Source organism: Dipodomys spectabilis, unplaced genomic scaffold (genome assembly GCF_019054845.1).
Source record: "Dipodomys spectabilis isolate Male_0828 unplaced genomic scaffold, ASM1905484v1 ptg000108l, whole genome shotgun sequence".
Classification (NCBI taxonomy): domain Eukaryota; kingdom Metazoa; phylum Chordata; class Mammalia; order Rodentia; family Heteromyidae; genus Dipodomys; species Dipodomys spectabilis.
This window is the reverse complement of record NW_024870785.1, coordinates 12,678,627-12,704,703: the sequence shown is the minus strand read 5'-3', so window position 1 is coordinate 12,704,703 and position 26,077 is coordinate 12,678,627. Positions and strand designations below refer to the sequence as shown.

General features: G+C 46.4%; 2 protein-coding genes across 13 annotated transcripts in view; both read left to right on the top strand.

The window, feature by feature from the left end:
* The first annotated feature begins 42 nt into the window (after positions 1-42).
* Pigbos1 (PIGB opposite strand 1) lies at positions 43-2,931 on the top strand. Of its 8 annotated transcripts, none has more exons than XM_042687793.1 (3): positions 43-149; positions 1,334-1,396; positions 2,646-2,931. In XM_042687793.1, exon 3 carries the CDS (start codon positions 2,714-2,716, stop codon positions 2,876-2,878), a length of 165 nt encoding a protein of 54 aa, XP_042543727.1. In that variant the 5' UTR covers positions 43-149; positions 1,334-1,396; positions 2,646-2,713; the 3' UTR covers positions 2,879-2,931. The 8 variants fall into 8 exon arrangements, with proteins under 8 accessions (XP_042543727.1, XP_042543731.1, XP_042543729.1 ...); XM_042687795.1 differs by lacking the exon at positions 43-149 and adding an exon at positions 514-635; XM_042687794.1 differs by lacking the exon at positions 43-149 and adding an exon at positions 514-669.
* Positions 2,932-5,221: 2,290 nt separating this feature from the next.
* The window catches only part of Rab27a (RAB27A, member RAS oncogene family), a 40,682-nt gene continuing 19,826 nt past the window's right edge, over positions 5,222-26,077 (top strand). Inside the window, exons 1-2 of one of the 5 annotated variants that reach the window (XM_042687709.1) lie at positions 17,502-17,512; positions 24,691-24,698. The gene's annotated coding sequence lies outside the window, so the exon portion shown is untranslated. Of the gene's footprint in view, positions 5,342-17,177; positions 17,342-17,501; positions 17,513-24,640; positions 24,699-24,726; positions 24,750-26,077 lie in introns of those variants that run through there. The other 4 variants (XM_042687706.1, XM_042687707.1, XM_042687708.1 and 1 more) reach the window with 4 other exon arrangements.

Genomic DNA, 26,077 nt, shown 5'->3' with positions numbered 1-26,077 from the left:
CGCGCGCAGGCGCAGAAGGAGCGCCGGCGGGAGCGCGGGAAGGCGATGCCCGGCAGCCTCCCGCTAAGCAGTCCTCGCGGCCCGGCGCCCGCGGCTTCGAGCCTCGCCGCACCACTCGCGAGCGCGCCGAAGGGGACGCGTCGGCCACGGTGAGCGGAGAGGGCGGCGCGACGCCGCGCGGTGTGGGCACTTCCCAGGGATGGCTTGTTGGGTGGTAACTTAGCGTGCGGTTCCGACGTAGACCGGAGACCTACGTGCTGCGCGTGCGCGGGGGCGTCCCCCGGGCGCTGCGCGTGCGCGGGGGCGTCCCCCGGGCGCTGCGCGTGCGCGGGGGCGTCCCCCGGGCGCTGCGCGTGCGCGGGGGCGTCCCCCGGGCGCTGCGCGTGCGCGGGGGCGTCCCCCGGGCGCTGCGCGTGCGCGGGGGCGTCCCCCGGGCGCTGCGCGTGCGCGGGGGGCGTCCCCCGGGCGCTGCGCGTGCGCGGGGGGCGTCCCCCGGGCTGCGCGTGCGCGGGGGCGTCCGTGCGTGCGCTTTGGTGGGTGAGCCGGGCCTTTTCCCAAGCCCACCTGCGGAGTCCGGGAAGAAACAGGCTTGCCTTTCGCGGGTTCCTTGACTTTACCTAGCAAGGACATTTGAGGTCGTGCAGGTTCAGAGCGCGAGTTCCGCCACTTGTGGGTTGGTTTTTTCCCCCCTTTTTCTCTTTTTTTGCGACCTTGGGCTGATGGTGGGCGCCGGGTCACCCCTGGGAAGCAAACCCACAATTTACCCAGATGCGAAGGCGCTGGCAGGGAATGCCACCACCTGGAAGATTCCATTTGCAGACTTTTCCAGTTGGTTTCCAGTAGTGTCAGTTCGTTAAACCTCCTTACAAAATGAATGATCCCCCCCTCCCCCCAAACAACAACAACGAAAGGACGGGTGACATTGATGTCTGTTTGTCCCGACACTAAATAGCATCAGAAGAAAATTCTTGAAAACAATTTTTTTTTTTCAGTACTGGGCTTGAACTCAGGCCATCTAGCTTGTGCTATATCTCCAGTCCTTTTTGTTTCTTTTGAGTGTTTAAAAAAAAAAAATGGGAGGGGAGGAGGTAGGAGAGGAAAGGGATAGTAGAAAAACAAAGGAGGAGGTAACAATGTTCGACAAGAAATGTACTCATTACCTTATATAATTGGAACCCCTCTGTACAGCATCTTTCCAATAAAATTTTTAAAAACAAATTTTGGTCCTAGATCAGGACTCGGTACCTGATGCTTTTGCTCATTGCCTAGCTCTCCACCAACTGAGCCATGCCTCCAGCCCCTTAAAATTGTTTGTTGTCATTTTGTTTTTCAGATAGCATCTCATACTTTTGTCTGGGCTGCCCTTGAACTGTGATTCTCTTGTCTCGCCGCTCCAGTAGGTTTAAAAATTTTTGTATTATTTGACAGTACTGTGGTTTGAACTAAGGGACTCACATTTGGCAAGTGGGCACTCCTTCGGCCTTTTAAAAACCGTTTTTTGGGGGCTGGGAAGGTGGCTCAGTGGTAGAGTGCTTGCCTTGCATGCATGAGGCCCTAGGTTCGATTCCTCAGCACCACATAAGCAAAAAGAAAAAAGCTGGAAGTGGCGCTGTGGCTCAAGTGGTAGAGCGCTAGCCTTGAGCTGAAGAGCTGAGGGACAGTGCCCAGGCCCAGAGTTCAGGCCCCACAACTGGACCCCCCCCCCCCCCAAAAAAAGCTCCTAAAAAGTGTTTTTGTTTGTTTTACTGTAGATGTTGCTAAAAAGAAAACCACGAGTAGTATAAATGAAAAGTATTTTCTGCCTTTTCTCTTACTTCCTTATTAGATTTCTAGACACAATTGCATTCAACTTTTTTTTTCCCAGCTGTTCCCTTGTAGTACTGAGTTTTGTGGTATGACTTTGGAGGTGTCAAAAGTTTATGATCTTTTCCATTTCTTTTGCCATTTAATACCTCACCTGTTTAAAACCACTGAGCACATTCTGCTATAGAAGAGGATTTAGCTTTGGTCCATTCCATCCCTTAACCCTCGTTTCCCATCTTTTATTTACTTACGTGCTCATTCTAGGGCTTGAACTCAGAGCCTGGGTGCTATTCCTTAGCTTTTTCACTTAAGGTTGGCACTCTGTCACTTGAGCTACACTTCTACTTCCAGCTTTTTGCTGGTTAATTGGAGATAAAAGTCACAGACTTTCTTGCCCATCTGGCTTGAAACTTCTCAGATCTTACCTTCCTGAGTAGCTAGGCTTACAGGTGTGAGCCACCAGCAATGGGCTATTTCCTATATATTTATATGCCTTTTACTAATCAGTGATGCTTACATATTATTAAAGACAGAGCAAAGCAGTGATGTGTAGTTATAAGAGGATATTATTTGGTTTATGTAAAAATAAAGATTAACTATCCTTTGACATGTATTCATCATTGATGGAGCAGTGAAATAAATTGTGGGAGCATAAGATGTAGAAATGAGTTACCTTCCTGGGTGACAGTACAGAAAGCTATGTTGTTCAGCAAAAGAAAAGTACATTCATGAAAAATGTGCGGGAGGGCATTCAAGACTTGCTTCCATTGGTATTATAAAGGCATGTATACTTAAGTCATACATTGAGTCATTGCCTTACTTCCCATTTCCTTTGTACACAGATCTGAAGAGATTGGCTGCACGTAAGATACAACTTTTCAACACCTATTTATTAGCCTGTGTTGCAACCATGTTTGGGAGGCTGACTCTTCCACAAATGCTTTTTGCTACCATCCTTGGAATTGCTGGAGGAATATATATTTACCAGCCGATATTTGAACAGTACGCCAGAGATCAGGAGGAATTAAAAGAGAAGATGAAATTGGCACAAGAATCAGAAGAGAAAAGGAGTTAATGCTGTTTGAAGATGAACTGTAATAGTTGCTTAAATAAATCCTAATAAATTTAGGTCTTTTTTTTTTTGTCGGTCATGGGACTTGAACTCTGGGCTTGGGCGCTGTCCCTGAGCTCTTCAGCTCAAGGCTAGTGTTCTGCCACTTGTGCCACAGTGCCACTTCTGGTTTTCTGGTGGTTAATTGGAAATAAAGAGTCTCCATGGACTTTCCTGCCCAGGCTAGCTTGAACCGTGGTCCTCAGATCTCAGCCTCCTGTGCAGCTAGGATGACAGGCTTGAGCCACGGGTGCCCAGCTTAGATCATTTTTTAAGTTAGCACTTATTTTTTTCTTTTGAGGCAGAGTCTTGCAAAGTAGCCTGGGCTGGCTTTCGCCATGAAATCTTCCTGCTTCAGCCTCCTGAGGACTAGGATTTATTTATTTTTACCAAAATAGATAGATAAGTAGTTATATCTGTCTGTCTGTGTGTGTGCACACGTGTACGCGTGTATGTGTTTTAGGGCTTGAATTTGGGGCCTTTTTTCCTTAGATTTTCATTCAAGGCTGACTGGTGCTCTGTCACTTTTAGTCACTTCCATTTCCAGATACTTGACATTTAATTGGAGATCAGAGTCAGATTTGTCTGCCTGGGCTGCTTTCAAATCTCAGTGCTCGTATCCGAGCCTCCTGAGTAGGATTACAGACGAGAGCCACTGGCATGCAGCAGTAGGGATTTGCGTTTTGATGAAAAATGAATGTTTCAAGGTCCGTATATGAGTTGATTTAATTAGTATCCTGTTAAATGTGAACTTTTGATGCTGTTTTTCTTTTGCTCTTAGAAACAGTCACAAATTGAATTTGGTGACATTTTTCTGTGTTTCAAAGATACTTTACACTCTTATCTTTTTGGCAACAGGGTCTTGCTATGTTGCACCTGGAGTAGCTGATATTGTAGGCATGTGTCACTTGCATATCTATCAATGAGTGAGTGCCTTTAATTTTCTTTAATTAAAATTTTTGTTGTTGTTGTTGGTTGTGGGGCTTGAACTCAGGGTGTGGGTGCTGGTTCTGAGCCTCTGTGTTCAAGGCTAGCGCTCTACCAATTGAGCCACAGTGCCACTTCCAGTTTTTGAGTGGTTAATTGGAGACTTTTCTCCTTGGGCTGTCTTTGAACTGCCATCCTCAGATCTCAGCCTCCTGAGTAGAGTTATAGGTGTGAACTAAATTTTTATATATTTTTTTCAATACTAGAATTTGAATTCAGGGCCATTTGAATTTGAGCCACGTTGTGGCCCTTTTTATTTACTTTTCAGACAATGTATTTTTGCCAGGGCTGACCTTGGACCGTGATCATCTTACCCACGATTTCTACATCGCATCAGAGATGTGGGCCAGCACGTCTAGCTTGTTTGTTGAGGTGAAATCTCATAAACTTTTTTTTTTTTTTCCTTCCGATTAGCTTCAACCCATGATACTCCTGATTTCTTGCCAGATAGCTGGGATCACAAGCATGCACCGCCACACCTAGGACCCGCCCTCCCCCCCCCCGCCCCCCCCCCCCGCCCCCCATTTCGGCCTTTCTGGAGAACAAGGAGCAATAGATCTAGCTCATTATTGCATCCTCTTGTACCTAACCTGTCTGGCTCATTGAATGAAGGGATGCCCAGGAGATGAGTGAATCATAGGAGCCCGGTTCAGATACCCAGGCTGCTGCTGGGGAGGGGAGCAGGAGTGGGGGGGGGGGGGATCCCGGCTGCTCTCGGGTCCCGAGGCCCCCGGGCCCCCCCGCCTCGCGCCCGGCCGGCGTGGGCGCTGAGAGGAGGCGGCCGCTGGAGGGCGGCCGAGGCCCGCAGGTGCGGGCGACCCGAGCCCCGCGCGATCCCGGCGCGCCGAGGTCCTCGCGGTCCTCTCCAGCCCGCGGTGGGGCTGCGCCCGGTTCGCCTTTATTCCCAGGGTCGGGGTGGTTTCCTTCTCCCCTCGAGCTCAGCGCCGTCCCTTGCCCAGGGCGGGTTTCAAACCTCGTCTGTGAGCGGGCGCACCTGCGCGGGGCGCGCACACCCCGCACGGCCGCACCCCACCGCCCCGGCCCCAGGCCAGGCCTTCGGGCCCCGGGGCGGCGTGGGGCGGGGGGGGGGGGGGGCTTGTGTGGGAGATCGCGGTCCTGGGGCGCTTGGTGGATGTCACCCCGCCTCCTCCCGCCCTTCCCGTGGGGCGGGGGGACCCGGAGCAGGTGCGGCCGTCCCCTCCCCTCCCCAGTGTGTGGGAGGTGGGGGAGAGGGGGGGAGGCACCCCCGAGGTGGCGGGGGGGGGGGGGGGGGGGGAGGGAGAGGCCCGCCCCGCCCCCTCTCCTCCACGGGAAGTGATGTGCCGCCAGACGGAACACACCGCGCGCCAGCCCAGGACCCAAAAAAGGCAGCAGCCGGTCGGTGCACCCAGACCCACGGACACGGGGACCTCGGGGGACACGGACACCGGGCCAAGCCAGGTGAGCGCACGCGCAGGCCGGGTCCCGGCACCAGCCCATCCCAGCGGGCCCCACAGGGTGTCCCCCCGAACTGGAGGAGCAGAACTGGAGGAGCAGCAGCGGGGCTGGAGTCTGGGTCAAGCAGAAAGGGGGCTCGGTGTCCCCCCCACACCCCTTCTAGACCCTCAGCGCAGCCCCCTCCCCCCGCAGCAGTGACGACCTGGACCCCCCTCCCTCCCCCCCCACTCCGGGGGGGGGGGTCTGCGGTGGCCCCCAGGTGGCATCTGGGCACCCAGGTCCCGACTGTCAGGCAAAGCCCCATCGCTGATGCGTCTGGGAAGTCCTGTCTGTGAGCTGTTGGTGGCTGTCCCAGAGTTGGGGCTCCACATGGCCACACAGCCCTCCTCCCTCCCTCCACGCTGGGCTGACAGCTGCTCTCCCTCCCTCGATGGTGGGTGACCAGTCAGATACTGGGTGTGTGTGTGGGGGGGGGGAGACTCACAGATAATTATGCCATCTAAGCTTCTCGTCGTTATTTCTGAAAAGCTCATTTTGGAGGGAAAATACAAGCCAGCAATGGAGGCTTCTTTAGTTGGTTAAGAAATGAAGAAAGCCCAATAGAAGAACTTCACTGAGGGTTGTTCTTTGGGGTGTTTTATCTTGTTGTTGTTTTAATTCCTACTTCCTTGTGGTCACCCCTCCTTCCCATCTTCTCATTACTGGGGTTTGGATTCCAGACTTTGTGCTTGGTAACCCAGGTATTCTACAACTTGAGCTACAACCCCCCCAACCCCACCCCAACTTCAGCCTGGATGGTTATAACTACGTTTTAGTAAGGTTTGAATTCAGAATCCAGAGCCCTCTTGAGTCCTTGGCTTTTCATATGGAATTTAAGGTCAGCTCTCAGTTTTGCTTTGGTTTTAGAACCAATGTGAGCGTTCTCTAGTCGGAAATAGTCTCTAGGAGACAACTTCTGATTTTCCTTCCCCAAGCCTGCTTTTCTCTTTGCTTCTTTGTCTTACAATGGCAATTTTACTCTTTTAGAGCTTATAAAGTCCACACTGTGGAACTACTTTTGATTCTCTTCTTTCTCCTACCCTCTGTTGAAGAATCCCACAGCAAATGTCACCAATTCTACCTTGAGAATATAGCTAAGATGATATTCACCCTATTTCCCTGCTCCCACTGAGTTCCCGTCTCCAGGACCTGGGTCACTGCCAAAAGTGTCCTAAAGACCTTCCCACCTCCACCCTTCGCCCCTCAGCACAGCAGCCAGAGAGCACTATCACTCTGCTCAAAACTCTCCTCCAGTACAAGAACAATGGCCGGGTGCTGTTGGCTCACGCCTGTAATCCTAGCTACTCAGAAGGCTGAGATCTGAGGATTGAGGTTCAAAGCCAACCAAGGCAGGCAAGTCCGTGAGATTCTTATCTCCAATAAACCACCAGAAAACCGGAAGCAATGCTGTGGCTCAAGTGGTAGAGCACTTGTCTTCGGCCAAAGAACTGAGGGACAGCACCCAGGCCCAGAGTTCAAGCGCCACAACGTGACAAAAAAAAGAAAAAGGACAAAGATAAAGATGGTCTATAAAGCCCTTCCATAGTTAGTGGCTTTAACTTCTGTCACTCTGCCCTAGAATTGCTCTGTTCCAGCTGCACCTGTGTCTTCTGCCTGCCACGCTCTTCCTTCCTGTGCTCAGGGTGTTCTTACTCATTCCATTCAGGCCCAAAGTCAACTTTCAGAGGGGCCTTCTTTGGCATCCTTCATCCCTTCCAGAGTTTTCTGTCCCCTTACTTTGGCCTGTTTTTCTTTGAAGTATTTCTAGCCTGTCATTATATATGTGTATGTATATATGTACATATATGTATATAGTCACAACTTGGCTCTTACTAGTAGACTATGAACCCCACAAGGACCAGGAATTTGCCTAATTCTCTGATGCCATAGCATCAGACATATTCAAACATATTCAAAGTACTCAAAAAGTATATGTTGAAGAAATGAAAATGGAACTGGAGATTGAGCTATTAAGAATCACTGGGAAGGTGGCTCAGTGGTGGAGCGCTTGCCTTGCATGCCTGAGGCCCTGGGTTCGATTCCTCAGCACCACATAAGCAGAAAAAAAAGAAAAGCTGGAAGTGGCAGTGTGGCTCAAGTGGTAGAGCGCTAGCCTTGAGCTGAAGAGCTGAGGGACAGCGCCCAGGCCCAGAGTTCAGGCCCATGACCGGACCCAAAAAAAAAAAAAAGAATCACTGTGGACTGGGAATGTGGCTTAGCAGTAGAGTGCTTGCCTAGCATGCATGAAGCCCTGGGTTCAATTCCTCAGTACCACATCCACAGAAAAAGCCGGAAATGGTACTCTGGATCAAGTGGTAGAGTGCTAGCCTTGAGCAAAAGAAGCTCAGAGACAGTGCCCAGGCCCTGAGTTCAAGCCCCAGGACTAACAAAATTAAAACAAACAAACAAACACACAAAAAAACACTCCGTTATTTCTTTCATTTCTTTCTTTCTCTGTCTTTCTTTCTTTCTTTCTTTCTTTCTTTCTTTCTTTCTTTCTTTCTTTCTTTCTTTCTTTCTTTCTTTCTTTCTTTCTTTCTTTCTTTCTTTCTTTCTTTCTTTCTTTCTTTCTTTCTTTCTTTCTTTCTTTCTTTCTTTCTTTCTTTCTGTCGGTTGTGGGGCCTGAACTCTGGGCCTGGGCACTGTCCCTCAGCTCTTCAGCTCAAGGCTAGCACTCTACCACTTGAGCCACAGTGCCACTTCCAGATTTTTTTTTCTGCTTATGTGGTGCTGAGGAATCAAACCCAGGGCCTCATGCATGCAAGGCAAGCACTCTACCACTGAGCCACCTTCCCAGCCCTCCTTATTTTTTCTAAGAGAAAGAATGTCCACATATATGCCATCTCTTAAAACCTTCCCTTCTTCCTACTTCCCCTAGGATAATGATCCTCCTGGAATGAGAAAACTTAAGTGGAGAGAGGATGAGGCTTTGGGTGGCAGCCCTCTGCTTTGTAGCCTGGGCAGGGCCATGCAGTGTCCCTGTCTCCTGTATGTTGGCCTCTTCTGCTGGTGTAGGGAAAAAAATTTCTTAGAAATTCAAGAAGATACAATTTTCTTCCCTCTCTCCTTCCCTCCCTCCCTCCCACTCCCTCTCTTTCTCTCTTTCTCCCTTTTTTTCTTCTTTCTTTCCTCCTTCCTTCCCCCCCTCTCTCTCTCGCTCGCTCGCTCGCTTGCTTGCTTTCTCTTTATTCACATATGTACCAATACTGGGACTTTAACTCAGAGCCTTAAGCTCTCACTTAGCTTTTCACTGAAGACTGACAATCTACTACTTGAGGCACACCTCTACTTCTGGGCTTTTGCTGGCTCATTGGAGATAAGAATTTCTCAGGTTTGTCTGCTTGGGCTGTCTTCGAACCTCAATCCTCAGATCTCATCCTCCGGAGATGGTAGGATTATAGCCATGAACCACTGGTGCCTGGCTATTTTGTTGTTGTTGTTGGTCGTAGGGGCTGAACTCTGGGCCTGGCCGCTGTCCCTCAGCTCTTCAGCTCAAGGCTAGCGCTCTACCACTTGAGCCACAGCGCCACTTCTGGCTTTTTTCTTTTTGCTTATGTGGTGCTGAGGAATCGAACCTAGGACCTCATGCATGCAAGGCAAGTGCTCTACCACTGAGCCAACTTCCCAAACCCAAAATATTAATTTCTTGATGAATGTTGCATACCACAGTCATTTGCCCTTTCTGTGGCTTCTAACAGAAATCGCCAACCCTTGGCACTTAGTTACGCAAATACCTTAAACTGTAGATCGTTTCTGTGTATGTCAGTCTCATTTCCACAACTAGATTGTAACATCCTGGAGACAGCTTATTTTTGAGTGTTATTTTGCAAGGTGTCTTAGTGCTCATTAATAAGTGTTCATTGCATTGTTCTTGCTGAGCATGCATTAAGTTAATGGATAAGCCCAGATTTATTGTCATCATTGGAAATATCTAATCTATATGTTTGATTTTTCTCAGCCAGACTTGACACAGACCACTGTGTCCTGCCTCTGTTGCCTGGCTACACTTGAGTGGGGGTTTCCTATGAATGAAGAATCGTGAGAATTCTCAGTGAGAGTGCAGTTAATTCCATCTAGAAAGCATATTAACTGATTTTCTATATTATTTTAAAATGAAACCCACCTCCTTTATTAAACTTGGAAAATGTTTTAGCTATAATCTCACTGGAAAATATGAATTATTTTGACAGCTATGGGAGATGTATGTACATCCCTTTTTCCTAATAAATTATAATAGATTTAATACCTCCTGAAACACAAAATAGGGTTTGCAGGTTTAAAAGTCTGAGTTCTCCCACCCCGACCCCGGAGTAAAAGTTGTCTTGCCATTGCTAAAATGAGACTCCTTTGAAAGGAGTAGATTTTCCCTCCACAGCTTTCCCTTTTATGCCTCCTGCAGATCTGCTAGCATCACATTGGTTTCTCAGCCTCCTGGTCAGGAAATGTGAGTTTATGATCTTGTTTCCCTTAAGCTGATTACCTAGGAGCGGACCTGAGCTCTGAATTGCAGGCAGAGATAGAGGGTTTGCAATTAACTTTGTGTCCCTTTGGTGAGGCCTGTGGATCAGGGAGCCTATGTCTTATCTTGGCTTCCCAGAGCTATGGTACAGAACTATATTCTTTTCCTTATATGATCCAGGTTCCAGGTCTAGTAACCTCTGTATTTCCCTGAAACGTCTGTGTTTTCCTTATTGCCGGGAAAGAATTCCATGCTTCCCTTTCTCAAGGAGAGTATGAAAGTTTTGTTTTTGTCTGGGTTTTTTCTTTTGCCTTTGCATCTTACTCTTGACAAGTCTTCCTACTTAGGTGCTTTTGCCAGACACTCTTCCTACAGCTCTTGTTTATGGAATCCTGCTTGCTTGCTTGCTTTTCTTTTTGGTGCAGGGTTTTGAACCTGGGGCCTTGCCCATGCCAAACATGGTATACACGCCTGCTGACTTTAAAAAAAAATTATTTAAGCTGGGCACCGGTGGCTCATCCCTATAATCCTAGCTACTACTCAGGAGGCTGAGATCTGAGGATCGCAGTTCAAAGCCAGCCTGGGTAGGAAAGTCCTTGAGCCTCTTATCTCCAATTAACCACCAGAAAACCAGAAGTGGTGCTGTGGCTCAAAGTGGTAGAGTGCTAGCCTTGAGCTGAAGAGCTCACAGACAACAAGTTCAAGCCCCATGACCAACCAAAAAATTTTCTAAAAAATATTGCCATAATATTTTTATTTCTATAAATGCATGTGATGTAGTTTTATTATATTTACCCATTCTCTCACTTATTTCCCCTCTTTCTGTCCTCTTCTCTTTCCACATTCCTAAACTCCTTTTACTTCTGTTCCTTTCTGTTACTTTCTTTTCCTCCATTCCACAGATGAGATAAGGCATGTGGTACTTATCTTTGTGGGACTGGCTCATTTCACTTAACATGAAGATCCCCAGTTCCAGTTCCTGAAAACAACACAATTTCATTCATTTTGGGGGGCGGAGGGGGGTCTGGTCGTGGGGCTTGAACTCTGGGCCTGGACGCTGTTCCTCAGCTCTTCAGCTCAAGGCTAGCGCTCTACCACTTGAGCCACAGCGCCACTTCTGGCTTTTTTCTTTTTGCTTATGTGGTGCTGAGGAATCGAACCCAGGGCCTCATGCATGCAAGGCAAGCACTCTATCACTGAGCCACTTTCCCAGCCCCACACAATTTCATTCTTTATGGCTGAGTAAAACTCTACTGTGTGTGTGTGTGTGTGTGTGTGTGTGTGTGTGTGTGTGTGTGTGTGTGTCACATCCATTCATCTTTTCATTGACGACCACCTAGGCCAATTCCATGATTTGTACCCTGGACTTTTGATTCTTTTTTTTTTTGTCAGTCGTGGGGCCTGAACTCTGGGCCAGGATGCTGTCCCTGAGCTCTTCAGCTCAAGACAAGAGCTTTACCACTTGAGCCACAGCACCACTTCCAACTTTTGCTTCTTAAAAGTGAAACTCTGCATCAGGCATTATGCCTATAATCCTAGGTACTAAGGAGGCTGAAAACTGAGTGATCACAGTTCAAAGTTAGCTTGGGCAGAAAAGTTTTTCAAACCCTATCTCAAAAGTAAGCAAAGCATATATGTGCACATTGAAGAGAAACTTGGAGGAGGACACAGAACTAGAGGGAAACAGGAAAACATCTAGCAGTGGGACCCATCAGCGGCACTGGACATTGATCAAAACGAACTAAGCAACTCAATGGCAGCGATGGGAGGGAGGGAATGAATGGGAAAGAGGGAACAGCTGACACTAAGCAAAAGGAAAGGAATGTACATATCACCAGATGTGGAAGAAATAACTGCATTGTCAAAGCTCATAAACCTTATAGACCACGATAGACAGTTTGCCCCATGAAGGTTAGAATGTGTTTGTAACTTTAAGTATCACTATGCCACAATACCGTAAAATTTGTGAAATTATATAATCACTTAATCACAATAAAGAATTTTTTTTTAAAGTAAGCAAAGCAAAAAGGTGCTGGAGTTGTGGCTCAAATGGCGGAACACCTGTCTTGCAAGTTTGAGGGTCTGAGTTCAAACTCCAGTACAGCCATAAAAAAGTGAAATTACAATTTGAAGATAGAGGTAAGGTACCAGACTTAGCAAATAAAAAAGGTTAAGGTTTCATATCAGATAAACAATGAATTTTCTTGAAATGTAGATATATTCCACACAATATTGAGATATACTTTGTCTAAAAATATTTGCTATTTATTCACAGTGCATATTTTTTTTTGAGACAGGCTCCCACTAACATAGACTACCTCAGAAGTGTTCTGGAGCCAGGACTGGCCTCTAGCCTATGATCCTCTTGTCTTTGCCTCCCAAGTAGTAGGATTAGAGGTGTGAACTACCATGCCTAGCTCCAAAACACAACTTTAACCAGCCTTAGTCAGAAGTCATGTTTGTGCACAGGAAATGTATTAATCATGATAATGTCCAAAAAATGGTGAGTTCCTGTTCATTTCATGACTATGCGTGTATCTACTTTGTTTTTTTTTTTTTTTTGGTGGTGTTAGGGGTTGAACTCCAGGCCTCAAGTGTGCTAATAAGCAGGTTACGCTACCATTTGAGCATACTACTAACCCCTGTATATCTTGTTATTTTTGAGGTAGGGTCTCACCTTATGCCTCGGCTGACCTGGGCTATGATTCTCCAGTAATAGAGCCAAAACTGTCATTTTTAGGATCAGTAGATATTGTTTTACTATTCATTTTTTAAAGTTATTTCTACCCATTTAATAAGGCAGCCTTGAAAATGAACATGCTTTCTCTGATACTAGAAAAACCATATTCACATTCACTAATCTTGTTTTATCATAACTTCATTGGTTAACTCACAGAGTCCTATCAGCTGCCTGGTCAAAACATAATAAAATTGGTTGCCAAGCGACCAAAAAAAATCAGTGTGTTCTTATTTGCTGTAGTTCAGCCCACCACGTCAGCGAGTGACTGGTCAGATCCTATCTGGTATCCTTGCTGGTAATCTCCTGGATATTTGTGTCATTAGAAGCAAAAACAAGGCCTCACCTAGCTAAACTAATAATAGAGTACTGTGCGTGATTGGTTTTCATGATGAATCTCACTATTTAAAGAGCATGATCCCAAGAATAAGTGGCGGGATCTAACAGCCCTTGAAAAGATAAGTTACTGCCCTTATGTGTCCATGACACTCAGTTCCAAAAATGGCCCAACGAACCGCTGGTTGTTGTGCTGGGCTTAACTTTTCTTGTCAGAGTCTGGGCAACTCTCCATTACCCTTCCCTGCTGAGGCCACAAGGGCAGGAGGTGGTTGTGGCCTTTCTTCAGGACTGACTCATCTCTGTGCCCTAGGGCTCCTTTGGAGACAGGAGAGCCAAGTATCAGTGGGCTGGCGCTTAGTCTCTCTGTGGCTGATGACTAGCTGTGTGCATTCCACCTGTGGCTTAGCTGGCAGTGGTTTTAACCCTCTCCCTTTGCAGAGGGGTGGTGGGGAGGAGGTTTAGCAATGTCTTGAGACATTTTCAATGTTTCCAACGGGGCGGGGGGGGGGGGGGGTAGGGAAGGGAGTTGCTATGGGCACTTGGAGGGTTAGCGGCCAGAACTGACAGGAAGTGTTCTACAACACCCAAAGAGCAATGAAGCCTGGTCACCAAGAAACCCTGCATGTAAGTCCCCGAACCTTTGTGCCTTGGAAGTCCCTGAGATTCACATGCTGTCCATTATATAAAGTGGACTGAACCTGATTCCCTACCATTGCTGTCTTGCTAACCTCTCCCTCATGCCAAGTCTGAGTCACTAAGTGAGGGCTAGGACTCAAGAACTTTATATACATAATCAATGGCCACTACTGATAAGGAGCAGGGGGAGCGTTCTAAGAGCCACTGCACCCAGAGAACATGTGGACTGAAGTCCTTCTGGGGGTGCCAGATTGGCCCCCCCAAGCAGCATGGACTCTGTGAAGAAAACTAGCAAGAGGAGTCAGGTGCTGGTGGTTCACACCTGTAGTCCTAGCTACTCAGGAAGCTGAGATCTGAAGATCACAGTTCAAAGCCATCCCTGGGTAGGAAAGTCCATGACACTCTTGCAGAAAACCAGAAGTGGAGCTGTGGCCCAGTGGTAGAGCGCTACTTGAGCAAAAGTGCTCAGGGATAGCATCCAGGCCCTAAGTTCAAGCTACACTACAGACCAAAAAACCCCAAAACCTAGCAAAAGGAAGTGAGAGGCTGGACTATGGGGCTTGACCCTGTGCAATTCCACATGGTAGGAGCCTGCCAGAAAGACGTGAGAGGGTGGGGAACTGAGCTGGGTATGGGCTCACCAGGAGCACTGTTCCCCCAGTTCCCAGTGCCCCCCATGCCATGGTGAAGAAGGGGCCACAGAAATAGCAAGACCGGACGGTTTCTTCATTAGCACCTCATTTCCTGCTGAACTAGAGCTCTCCAAGTTTAGCCGTTGTGACTGAAAACCACCACCCCCCGGATTCATCAGCCACTCCGATAAGGAAACCTCGCCAGTTACATGACAGGATTGTGTAATTTAAGATCTGCTCAGAGGCCTTGGCAGCTAGGCTGCCCAGCCTCCTTTCCATCTCTGATGTCAGAGCTGGGCCTCAGGCTGCAGGGTTAGGAGTGGGCAGGAGGGTCGCAGGAGGCAGGTTTGTGATTCCCTGCTGTGTTCTTTGCAGGCTATTATGCTGATAATCCATCCTACCCTCCCTCCCTCCCTCCTTTCTTTCCTTCCTCTCTCCCTCCCTCCCTCCTTCTCTTCCTCCCTCCCTCCCCCCCCCTCCCTCTCTCCCTCCCTTCCCTTCCCTCCCTCCCTCCTTCCCTTCCTCCCTCCCTTCCTTCCTTCCTTTCTTCCTTCCTTCCTTCCTTCTTTATGGTGCTAAACTGGGGCTTGAACTCATGGCCTCAAGTTCTCACTTGGCTTTTTTGCTCAGGGCTGGAGCTCTACCACTTGAACCATACCCCCAGTCTATTGGCTAATTGGAGATAAGCCTTAAAAGAATTTTCTACTCCTGGGGGCCACAAAGTTCAGTCCTCAGATCTCAGCCTCCAGAATAGCTAGGATTACAGGTGTGAGTCTCTAGAAGTCTGCTAGTCATTTCTTGCTGATGACCATTTGGGAGGTGGGCAACCCTAAGCTGTCTGACTTTATTGCTCAAAGGAAATGACTTTTAGATGGATCATTACCAACCGCCGAAGTTCCTTCCTTGAGTCTTTCTGGACTATCACAGTGAATGAACAAGCACATTGTGGCTTTCTCCTAGATTAAAGTAGTCCAGACATCTAAGCACCTGCCATGACGGTTCCTTTTACCTCATTCAGAGTTAATATGGAATCTCAAAAGAAGGCTTCCTGAGTGGTCTGTTCAAACGAGTGTGCAGTGCTCATTGTAGTATTCTGTGGGCTTCATAGCCCTTAATTTATTACTCAAAATTATTATTTACTGGTATCAGGGTTTGAGTTAATGACCTCACACCCAGGTGGTGCTCTACCGCTTAGCTGCAGCCCTACACTTGCTTTATTTTTCTGGCTATTTTGGAAACAAAAGTCTTGCAGACTTTTTTACCTGGACTGCTTCAAACTGCAATCCTCCTGCGGAGCAGCCAGGATTACAAGTGTGAGTGCTTGGCTGATTTTATCTTTGTGTCTCCTTGTTTGCTATTAGTTTCTTCTTCAGAAAATGTTCTGTCTTTGAGGGAAAGGGCTCTGCTTTGTCTGCTGCTTGTTATCTGCTGAGAGCCTAGAATAATTAACGCCTACAGCACTGGTGAGTGCTAAATTGATAGTGAATGGGTGAATAAGCCAGCAGTTACAGATGATCCTTTACGAAGTTCTGTGGAATTCTTTTGTTTTCAGAACTAAACAGTGAATGCCCATTTATTGATACATGAAGTGTAGAACTGCTAAGCACACTTGCTTCATGTGTTTGGGGACTAGTGTGCTTGTTTCCTCTTTTTTTTTTGTATCTGTCAGTCCTGGGCTTGAACTCAGGACCTGTGTGCTGTCCCTGAACCTTTTCATTCAAGACTAGAGCTGCCCCAGCTCCACTTCCATTTTTCTTTTGGTTTTTCTGTTTGCTGGTTAATTGGAGATAAGAGTCTCCCAGACTTTCCTGCCAGGGCTGGCTTCAAACCTTGTACTCAGATCTCAGCTTCCTGAGTAGGATTACACATGTGTGAGCCACCAGTGCTGGATACTTGTTTACTCTTGTAAAAACAAACAACAACAACAACGAAAACCCCTCTATGGGGTGGAGGTGTAGAGACTGTTTGGGGGCCCTGACTGACTTAGAGCTCACACACTTAGAAATCAAAACTAACAGAAGGCTTTCATGGTCAAAGAAGATGCAAAGTCACTCTGGGAATTATGATTTAAAACTGAATCCTACACAACATTCTTTTGGTTTTTCCTTTGGAGATTCTAATTTGTTAGGCTTGTGGTGAGGGCTCGTGGATCCTGGTTTTGTTAAAAATACTGCTTGGTGATCGTGGTTGTCTGGTCGGGTTTGGGACCCTGTGACCACACCCACCTGCACACCTAGGTGAGCCAATGAGGCTCAGAGCCGCCCTGTGCTTCTCTCTCGGCCCTGCTCAGAAAAGGACTAAGCAAAGGCAACCAGGCTTCGGAAACAGTTGGTTTATTGCTTTTTTTGTTTACATGTAGCTAACCCGTCTGGTGTCAAACAGGAAGTACCACACGGCATAGCTTTCCTTTTTACTGCAAAGCCTGATGAGTGAGCTACACTTCTCCATAGCAGTGATGATTAAGGTGGGGTTCTGGGTTCAGTAGCACCCACCCCTCAACTGGTCAGACATGCAAATTCTCAGCCCAGAACCGCTCAATCTGATGCAGGGGGGTAGAGTGGGGGGGGGGGGCAGAATCTCTTTTACAAGTCATCTTGGTGAGGTGGATAGATGCTGAGTGGGAGAGTCCCCCTTCCATTTCCCCCCCTCCCCCAGTACATCTTACAATCCAGTCATTGGTGAAATAATCTGTTAGCCTGAGTCTTTGTCGTTGATGACTCATTAACCCAGGGTGTGTGTGTGTGGGGGAAACCTTAGCCTAAAGTGACCACCTGCTTTCCTTAGTGACATTTATTCCAAACATGAGCTGGTGTGAGCAGTCTAGGTTAGAAGGTCCCACAAGCTATGTGTGAGGCACCGTGGCGAGGAGGGGGTGGGCGGGGAAGGGCAGTACCCATGACCTCATTCCATCCTGCCAACCAGATATGGTTATTCCTGCTGGGCACATTTGCAGCCTGAGGCTGGTGCCTTGCCTAGCTATTAGTTGTGCATCTTGCTGGCTGTCATCTCCCTTGAGGAGTGGCTCTCAAATTTGTGCGCAACTGTGATGTCCCCGGGAAGCTTCCCGAGCAGCACAAATTCTCCAGTCCTCCTTCCTAGAGATCTTCACTCAGAGGTCAGAACTGTGGATTTTTGTCAGCTGCCCCAGTGTGCATGAAACCGTGAGTAGTCTCTTTCTACACTCACTCCTGCTCTAGTGGGTTGGGCCAGATCACCCTCAAGGCTTCTGGAGGTTTTGTGGTCACAGACCTTGGGCACCCAGTGGAGACATGGGCTGTAGGAATGTGGAAATAAGGGAAGGGGGAGCTTGAGGATCTTTAGAATAGAGAGAAGTCTCCACTTCCTTCCTGTTTCTACTCAGTTTCCAGGCTTTGGCTTTGAGTGATTTGGGATCCTTTGAGTTATCTAACTCCAGTTGTATACCTTTGCTTATAGCAAATGTGCTCTAAGAAAGATTGTACCCAGAGGTGAGTGACTTCAGACTGTAATTCTATAAAGTAATGAATTGCTTCAGCTTTTGAGATTAGATAGGGTATTGAATTTGTTTGGTGGTAAGAATCCATATTTGTTGATTCTGTTTGTCTGTTTGCTTGGGTTGATCTTGGGGCTTGAATTCAAGGTCTGGGTGCTGTCTCTGGGCTAGTGCTCTACCACTTTGAGCCACAGCACCACTTCTGTTTTTTCCAGGTGGTTAATTGGAGAGAAGAATCTCATAGACTTTTCTGCCTGAGCTGGCTTTGAACTATGGTCCTCAGATCTCAGCTTCCTGAGTAGCAAGGATTAAAGGCGTGAGCCACTGGTGCCCAGCTTTCCCCGCCCTCCCCTCCCCCCCCCCCCCCCCCCCCCCCCCCCAGTACTGAAACTGAAACTCAGGGCTTGTTCAGTTTGCTTGCTAGGCTGGCACTCTGCCATTTGAGCCATTTGGAGATGGAGAGTTGTGGATTTTTCTCTTGGGCTGACTTTGAACTGAAATCCTCCAGCTCTGAGTCTCTTGAGTGGCTAGTAACTAGTAGCTACTTTTAAGCTGGTAGCCCAGCTTAAAAGTCCTTATTTGTTTTTAGGGATGGACTTGGCAGGTTAAGTCATGATGAGGTGAATAAGTGAGACACCACTAGAAAACCAATTTCAGCTATTTTGCCTGCTGTTCTTGTGTATTGTCTGTCCTCAAACTTAGAAATAGTTATTGCAATAAAAAGACTCCTGTATGAAATGACACCTGCCCGTCTTTGCCCAATCAAGAAGTCAACTATGTTGAATATTACATTTCTTTACTGTGTCTTAGTTCCTGAAACAATTGTGTAGGACAAAGAATAAACATGTCAGCTGCTTGAGAAGTGGCTTAGTGGTAGAGTGCTTGCCTAGCATGCATGAAGCCCCAAGCATGATTCTTCAGTACCATATACACAGAAAAAGCCAGAAGTGGTGCTGTGGCTCAAGAGGTAGAGTGCTAGCCTTGAGCAAAAGAAGTTCAGGGACAGTGCCCATGCCCTGAGTTCAGGCCCCAGGACTGGCTCAAAAAAAAAAAAAGCAAGTTAGAGGTGATTTCCCTGATCACTATTACCACACTGTTGGTAGCAGTAATAATGATAATAAGTAGCTGCAGCCACCATGTGTGTCGGGATTATACAAACACTCACTCATTTAATCCCCAACAGCCTACTGTCCTTTATTTTATGGTAGATACAACAGGCTCAAAAGGCTTAAATCATTTGCCCAGTTCAGGCCTGGGAATGCCAGGGAGGTGGGACTTCCTGTGTCATCACTCCAACAGGATCTGGCAAAGTGGGATGTCCTGAGTGTCACTGCAGTTGACAATCAGGAAGTAAACCCAAAAGGTTTGGAGCGATCAGACAGGTAGTTGACAGACTGAAGCGTGCCGACCTGCCTCAAGAGAGCTTTTCAGAGCAGTTTCCTCTCATTCACACATTGTTCGTTAGAACAATAATAAGCTTGGTGATTCGTTTCCAGGTACCATGTCAATTAGAAACAGCTTATTGGAACCCATTCTGGTGGCTCACTCCTGTCATCCTAGCTACTCCCGAGGCTAAGATCTGAGGATCACAGTTCTAGGCCAGCCTAGACCAAAAAAAGAAAAGAGGATCCGTTGTAAACAACAGCTGAGAGTGGTACCATATGTGTGTCAGCCCATGGGACAGTGCCTAGGCCCCAGCAAAGATGTATAAATACATCTACCTGGGCTGGGAAGGTGGTTCAGTGGTAGAGCGCTTGCCTTGCATGCATGAGGCCCTGGGTTCGATTCCTCAGCACCACATAAGCAGAAAAAGTCAGAAGTGGCGCTGTGGCTCAAGTGGTAGAGCGCTAGCCTTGAGCTGAAGAGCTGAGGGACAGCGCTCAGGCCTAGAGATCAAGCCCCATGACTGGCCAAAAAAAAATACATCTACTTGGGAAAGATATCTATATCTATATCTATATCTATCTATCTATCTATCTATCTATCTATCTATCTATAAAATAGGATGATGGTCCAGTTTGGCCTGGGCAAAAAAGTGAGACCATACATCAAAAATAACTAGAGCAACAAAAGCTGGAGATGTGGCTCAAATGCCTAACAAACATAAGGCCCTGTGTTCAAATCCCACTACTTCCTTTCCCCCCCCCCCATAAAAGGGACAGCACACTAGGTGGGGGTACATCTTGTTCTAGAAAAGTCTACCGATTACAGCACAGATGACACTGGGAAAATGAACTATGAGCTAATGAAACATGAGATCGATGTGGTAATTGTAGCCATCTCTTACAGAAATGAATGTGTCTTGATGAGAGTAATTACTGAATGTGTCTTATGGGCCAAACAAGGTTTTAAGTACTTTGTAGGAACTATATTATTTAAGCCTTACAAAATAATCCAATTATTATTCCTGTTCCACAGAGGAGGCCAATGAGGCAGGGAAGGTACAATCATTTGCTCAAGATCACACAGAGTGACTGGTCTGTCTCCAGGGCCCAGGCGCTTAGCTTTCTGCTTTATACTAAGTCTTCCATCCTGAGGTGCAGCATGAGAAATTTCTATTATGGTGCCTTGAATTATTCTAGAAGTTAGTTAAAACATGGTTGTTAAATTTTATTTCATGTTAATTTAAAATTTTTTATCATGAACATACTTTTTCAAGGCCTGATATATATATATAAATATATATATATATATATATATATATATATATATATATATATATGGAGCTTGTTGTCAATCGTGGAGCTTGAACTCTGGGCCTGGGCACTGTCCCTCAGCTCTTCAGCTGAAGACTAGCACTTCACCTACTCCATTCCACATATAGGTACCATTTCTATCCTTTCTGTCCTCCCCAGACAGTTACAGTATGATTTAAGTAGGTCAACATCATGGTCTCCTTGTTATCTTCCCAGTCCAGGAGGGAAGGCTGGGCAGATTCCAGAAACAAACAAACAAACAAACCCCCGGTAGCCACGTGTCTATGGATCTGGCTGCATGCAGAGTCTGGCTGTGTTGTGCAGAGTGGCTGGTGGGGTGTATCTGTATTTACTGTTTAGCATCTCACTCTCTGCCCGGAAGCTGGTGTGTCTCAGAGATCCTTAACCTCAAGGTTTTACCATGTCCCTCTCCAGAGACAAAGCCTATGGTTTTACCAGGGCTGGAAGCATCTTTTTTTTTTTTGGGGTCCAGTCGTGGGGCCTGAACTCTGGGCCTGGACGCTATCCCTCAGCTCTTCAGCTCAAGGCTAGCCCTCTACCGCTTGAGCCACAGCGCCACTTCCGGCTTTTTTCTTTTTGCTTATGGGGTGCTGAGGAATTGAACCCAGGGCCTTGAGCAAGCAAGGCAAGCGCTCTACCACTGAGCCACCTTCCCAGCCCTCGAAGCATCTTAAGCACTGGTAAAGATGGGGCCTGGGATCTGAAGGCTGAGCTTCTAGAACCTGGAACTGTAGCTCAGTGGTCACTGATTGCCTAGCACATGTTAGACCCTGGGCTCTACCTTCTCCACTGCAGAGAATTAAGATAAAACAAAACAAAACAACAACAAAACACCATACAAGTTTGTAGTCCCAACTACTTGGGAGGCTGAGGCAGGAGAATTACCCCGGTCTTTGTAGTCTGAGACCAGTCTGGGAAAACTGAAACCCTTATCTCAAAATAGTAACAGCAAAAACTGGCCGGGTGCCAGTGGCTCATGTCTATAATCCTAGCTACTCAGGAGGCTGAGATCTGAGGATCACAGTTCAAAGCCAGCCCAGGCAAGAAAGTCCATGAGACTCTCATCTCCAATAAACCACTAGAAAACAAAGTGGCACTGTGGCTCAAGTGGTAGAGCATTTGCCTTGAGCTGAATTGCTGAGGGACAGCACTGAGATCCAGAGTTCAAGCCCCACAACCGACAAAAACAACAACAACAAAAAAACTAACAAAAAACTGGATGGCTGAGATTTTTCCTTCTGTGTTTCCCTTAAAAAAACAACAACACAATACTGATGTATGATTGACATACAAAGAGCTATATATATCTAATATACTCATCTCGATGAGTTTGGGCAAGTGTTTACCCACAAAACCATCAACTCATATACTGACCCTCCCCCTCTCCCCATTTCCGCTTGCTTCTTTTCTTATTGCTGTGGTTTTTGTGATCCACTGTCATAGCAAAATTCAAGTTTATAATACAGTATTGTTAGCAATATCACTATGCAATATAGTAGCTCTTTACAAATTATGTGTTATGAACAATTCAAAATTTTTTTTGATACTGGATTTTGAACTCAAGGCTAGGCTGGCATTTTACTGCTTGAGCCACATCTTTATCCCTGATTTTGCTGTGTTTTTTTTTTGTTTTGTTTTGTTTGTTTTTTGTTGTTGTTGTCAGTCCTGGAGCTTGAACTCAAGCTTGAACTCGGGGCCTGGGCACTGTCCTTCAGCTCTTCAGCTCAAGGCTAGCACTCTACCACTTGAGCCACAGTGCCACTTCAGTTTTCTGGTGGTTTATTGGAGATAAGAGTCTCATGGACTTTCCTGCCCGGGCTGGCTTTGAACGTGATCCTCAGATCTTAGCCTCCTGAGTAGCTAGGATTATAGGTGTGAGCCACTTGCACTTGGCTGATTTGTTTTTGCCAATCCTGGGGCTTGAACTCAGGGCCTGGGCACTGTCCCTGAGCTTCTTTTGCACAAGGCTAGTACCCTACCACTTGAGCCACAGTGCCACTTAGGTCTTTTTCTGTTTGTGTGGTACTGAGGGCTCAAACCCAGGGCTTCATGCATGCTAGGCAAGCATTCTACCATTAAACCACCTTTCCAGACTGCTGATTTTTTTTTTTTTCTTTGTCAGTTGTGAGGCTTGAACTCTGGGCCTGGGCGCTGTCCCTCAACGCTTCAGTTCAAGGCAAGCGCTCTACCTCTTGAGCCATAGCACCACTTTCAGTTTTCTGAGTGGTTTACTGGAGATAAGAATCTCACAGACTTTCTTGCTTGGGCTGGCTTTGAACTGTGATCCTCAGCTCTCAGCCTCCTGAGTTGCTGGGATTACAGGTGTGAGCCACTAGCGCCCAGCTGATTATTTTTGAAATAGGGTCTCCTGAGCTTTTCTGCCTGGGCTGGCCTTGAACCACAACCATCGGCCTTCCCTGTAGCTAATATGAGCCATCATTCCTACTTGCTACTTCTGTGAGGTTGGTAGTTTTAGATTTTAAGTGAGGCAGAATGTTTTTCGGGTCCATCCATGTTGTTGCATTGGCAGACCTGTCTTCTTTTTTTGAGGCTGAATAACAGATATGAGTAATCATATCTGTAGTCTACCTTTTCTTTATCTGTTCATGATCAGGATGTTTGGCATTTGGGCTGTCTGAAAGCCTTAACTATTATGAAGATTGTGGTGATGAAAACCAGGGTGGAGATAGTCTCTTTGAGATCCTGGTTTCAATTCCTTTTGAGTGTCTACCTGGAAGCAGGGTTGCTCTACTCTGTGGTATTTCTAAGTCAAAATTTTCACCATCCTCCATACTGTTTTCCATAGTGGCTGTATCAATTTACATCCTCACCAACAATATATAAAGTTTCCCTTTTTTCCCATATCTTCACCAGCATCACTTAAAAAAAATTCCTTGGGATGGGATTGTGGCTAACAAGTGTGAGACCCTAAATTCAATCCACAGTACCACCTCCAAAAAAAAAAAAAACCCACAAAAATATTTTTTTCTTTATCTGGTGCCAGGAGATCAAACCTAGGGCCTCATAAATGGCAGGCAAGTACCCTGAGCTACATTTCTGGACGAGCCTTGACTTTAAAATAATAGTCATCCAAGCAGATGTGAGGTGATATCTCATGGTGTTTTTGATTTTCATTTTCCTGATGATTAGTGTTATAGAGCAGTTGTTTCTATTCCTCTATGCTATTTGGATAACTTCCATTGAAAACTATTTAACGAGGTCCTTTCTCTGACTTCAGTTATTTGGTGTGTGTGTGTGTGTGTGTGCACGTGGCTATAAAATTCTATGAGTTCCTTGTGCATGTTAGATATTAACCCCTTATCAGATGTATATATGCTTTGTAAATTCTATTTCATTGATTATCTTCTCTATTCCTCCCTCCACTGAGCATCAGACCCAGGGTCTTGTGTACACTAGGCAAATGTTCTCCACTGAACTACATCCTCGAGTGTAGATTGAACAGTCATTAGTCACATTGGAGCTGCCACAAGAAAGGGTAAATTTTCCCAGAGGCAAGGGATGCATTATTTAGTTAGAAACCCAGCATCTGGGTAAGTGCTCAAGAAATGGGATGAAAAGATAACTGATAAATAAGACAATTCTTTTCTTCAAGATAGCTACATACCAGGCTAACCAGGACTAGGTACAGAGCAGGGGCTAACTCAGCACTGCTAGCAGACAGGTGCTCTGGTTTGAGCATCTGGAAGCCTTGTTACACTACACTCATGCATGTGTGGTGCCCAGCATGTCTAGGTCAATGAATGTTCCCACGTGATCCTCAGACCTCAGCTCTTGAGTAGCTAGAATTACAGGTGTGAGCCATCACCCACCTGGCTGAGTGTGATTTTCTAATGTGTTGCTCTTGCTGGACTTGGGTACAGATTTTCATAACCACCAATTCAGAGAAATACAAACCATTCTGGTAGTTGAGATCTAGTGACTCCTGGCCAGGAAACTGGGAATGGTAGCTAATACTCAACAGAGTCATTAACAGGTAGTGTGGGAGAGAGTGAGGGATTTTCATTTCCCTTTGGAAAGAGCAAGTTGGGTACAGTGTGGAGGAGGTGTCTGGAGGTAGAATCAAGTTTGGAACCAGAAAACCACATCAGTGGTTCATCTCAGCCATCCTGATGAGAAATAACAAGAAAGGAAATGGAATAACTGAGGGAGAGAGGCGGGAAGATGCTTAGAATTTCGTGGCCAATGGGGAGTGGCAGAGGAAGAGGGAGGGGAGGAGTCAATGAGGACCATCAGATTTCTGGGTCTGTGCAGGAGAAACTACTCCAGACACAGGAAGAAAAGGACGCCACAGGGAGACGAGCAAAGGAGGTAAGTTGAGGACAGGACACGCTAACTTGGAGATGTTAATGAGGATTCCAGGTGGGCAACTCTGTAGACAGGGTTCTTTTTTTTTAATTTTTATTTTTGCAGTTGTTGTTTTGTTTTGCTGGTCCTGGGGCATGAACTCAGGGCCTGGGCACTGTCCCTGAGCCTCTTTGTGCTCAAGGCTAACACTCTCCCACTTCTATTTTTTTCTGAGTAGTTTTAATTGGAGATAGGAGTCTCATGGACTTTTCTGCCTAGGCTGTCTTTGAACTGAGATCCTCAGATCTCAGCCTCCTGAATAGCTAAGATTACAGGCCTGAGCCACCAGCGCCCGGCTGTAGCCAGTTTTATTTCTGGGTTTGGAGGCCAGGAACAGGGTCTAGGGAAATCATTTTGTGCCATCCCTCTTTCCCCTTCTGTTAGATCTCTGGTATTGATTAGATCAGGAATCGTATCGATCAAGAACTAAATCCACCTTTGGCATACTTTTGGGAACAGGATGCTTTTTTAAAATCTTTCCTCAAGAAAGCAAATGTAGGTTCTTGATGAAGGGGAATAGAGTGGACATTCTACTCTCCTAACACCAGACGAGAGGTTAATAAAGCAGCCCTCTGTCTGAGAGCCCAGAGGAATGGGATCATAGTAAGCTTGAAAGAAGCGAGCATCACTTGACTGCTCTGTGGAGCCATATGACGAACAGCTGAGACTAATTAGTTGGATTGTGGGCTTGCACGGCGATGCCGGCTTTTTTAAGTTGGTGAGCAGACCTGCTTTTCAAAAGACTCTTATACAGCTTTGATAAGTAGGCCCTTTGCCTTACCACTAGACCAAAAGTCACTTCTCTGAGGAGGAGGCCATGGGAAGTTACTAATTGTTCATGCATGAGGCCTACAATTTTAGGAGACCACAGCCAATGGTCTCTCTGTCCTGTCCAGGTATGTTTTCACAGTTCTTATTATTATCTTGGAGTGGTTTTTAACTCTACTATATGAATTGTCAGGGACTGAAATGATGTGTAATTTCTCATATATTACCACTATATGCCTTGTTTCTGTTTTTTTTTTTTTAAACTAGAGAGCTCTGGTTTCTGCTAGATTTCTTGGGATTAGTTTAAATGATGCATTTTTAATGACAAGAGAACGGGTAGAAATACCATGTGCATTCTTCCTTGCTTATCTTGGCTTTCATAAAGTAATACAAGCTTTTATTCTCAGATAACATATCGAATGAGAGAGGTTGCTTAAATAACCACATTCTTCTAAGTCTTGCTCTTCCTCTGAGAATTCTAAAATTCAAGTTGCCTAGGATTTTATTTTCAGTGATTGTAGTTTCAATAGAGGAGGGTAAGTACGTGTTTTAGAATAGGGTATATGTTTTTTTCC

What these genes read in the sequence shown, in the direction of transcription:
- Pigbos1 (XM_042687797.1), top strand. Translation starts at nt 2,714, where the DNA reads ATGTTTGGGAGGCTGACTCTTCCACAAATGCTTTTTGCTACCATCCTT.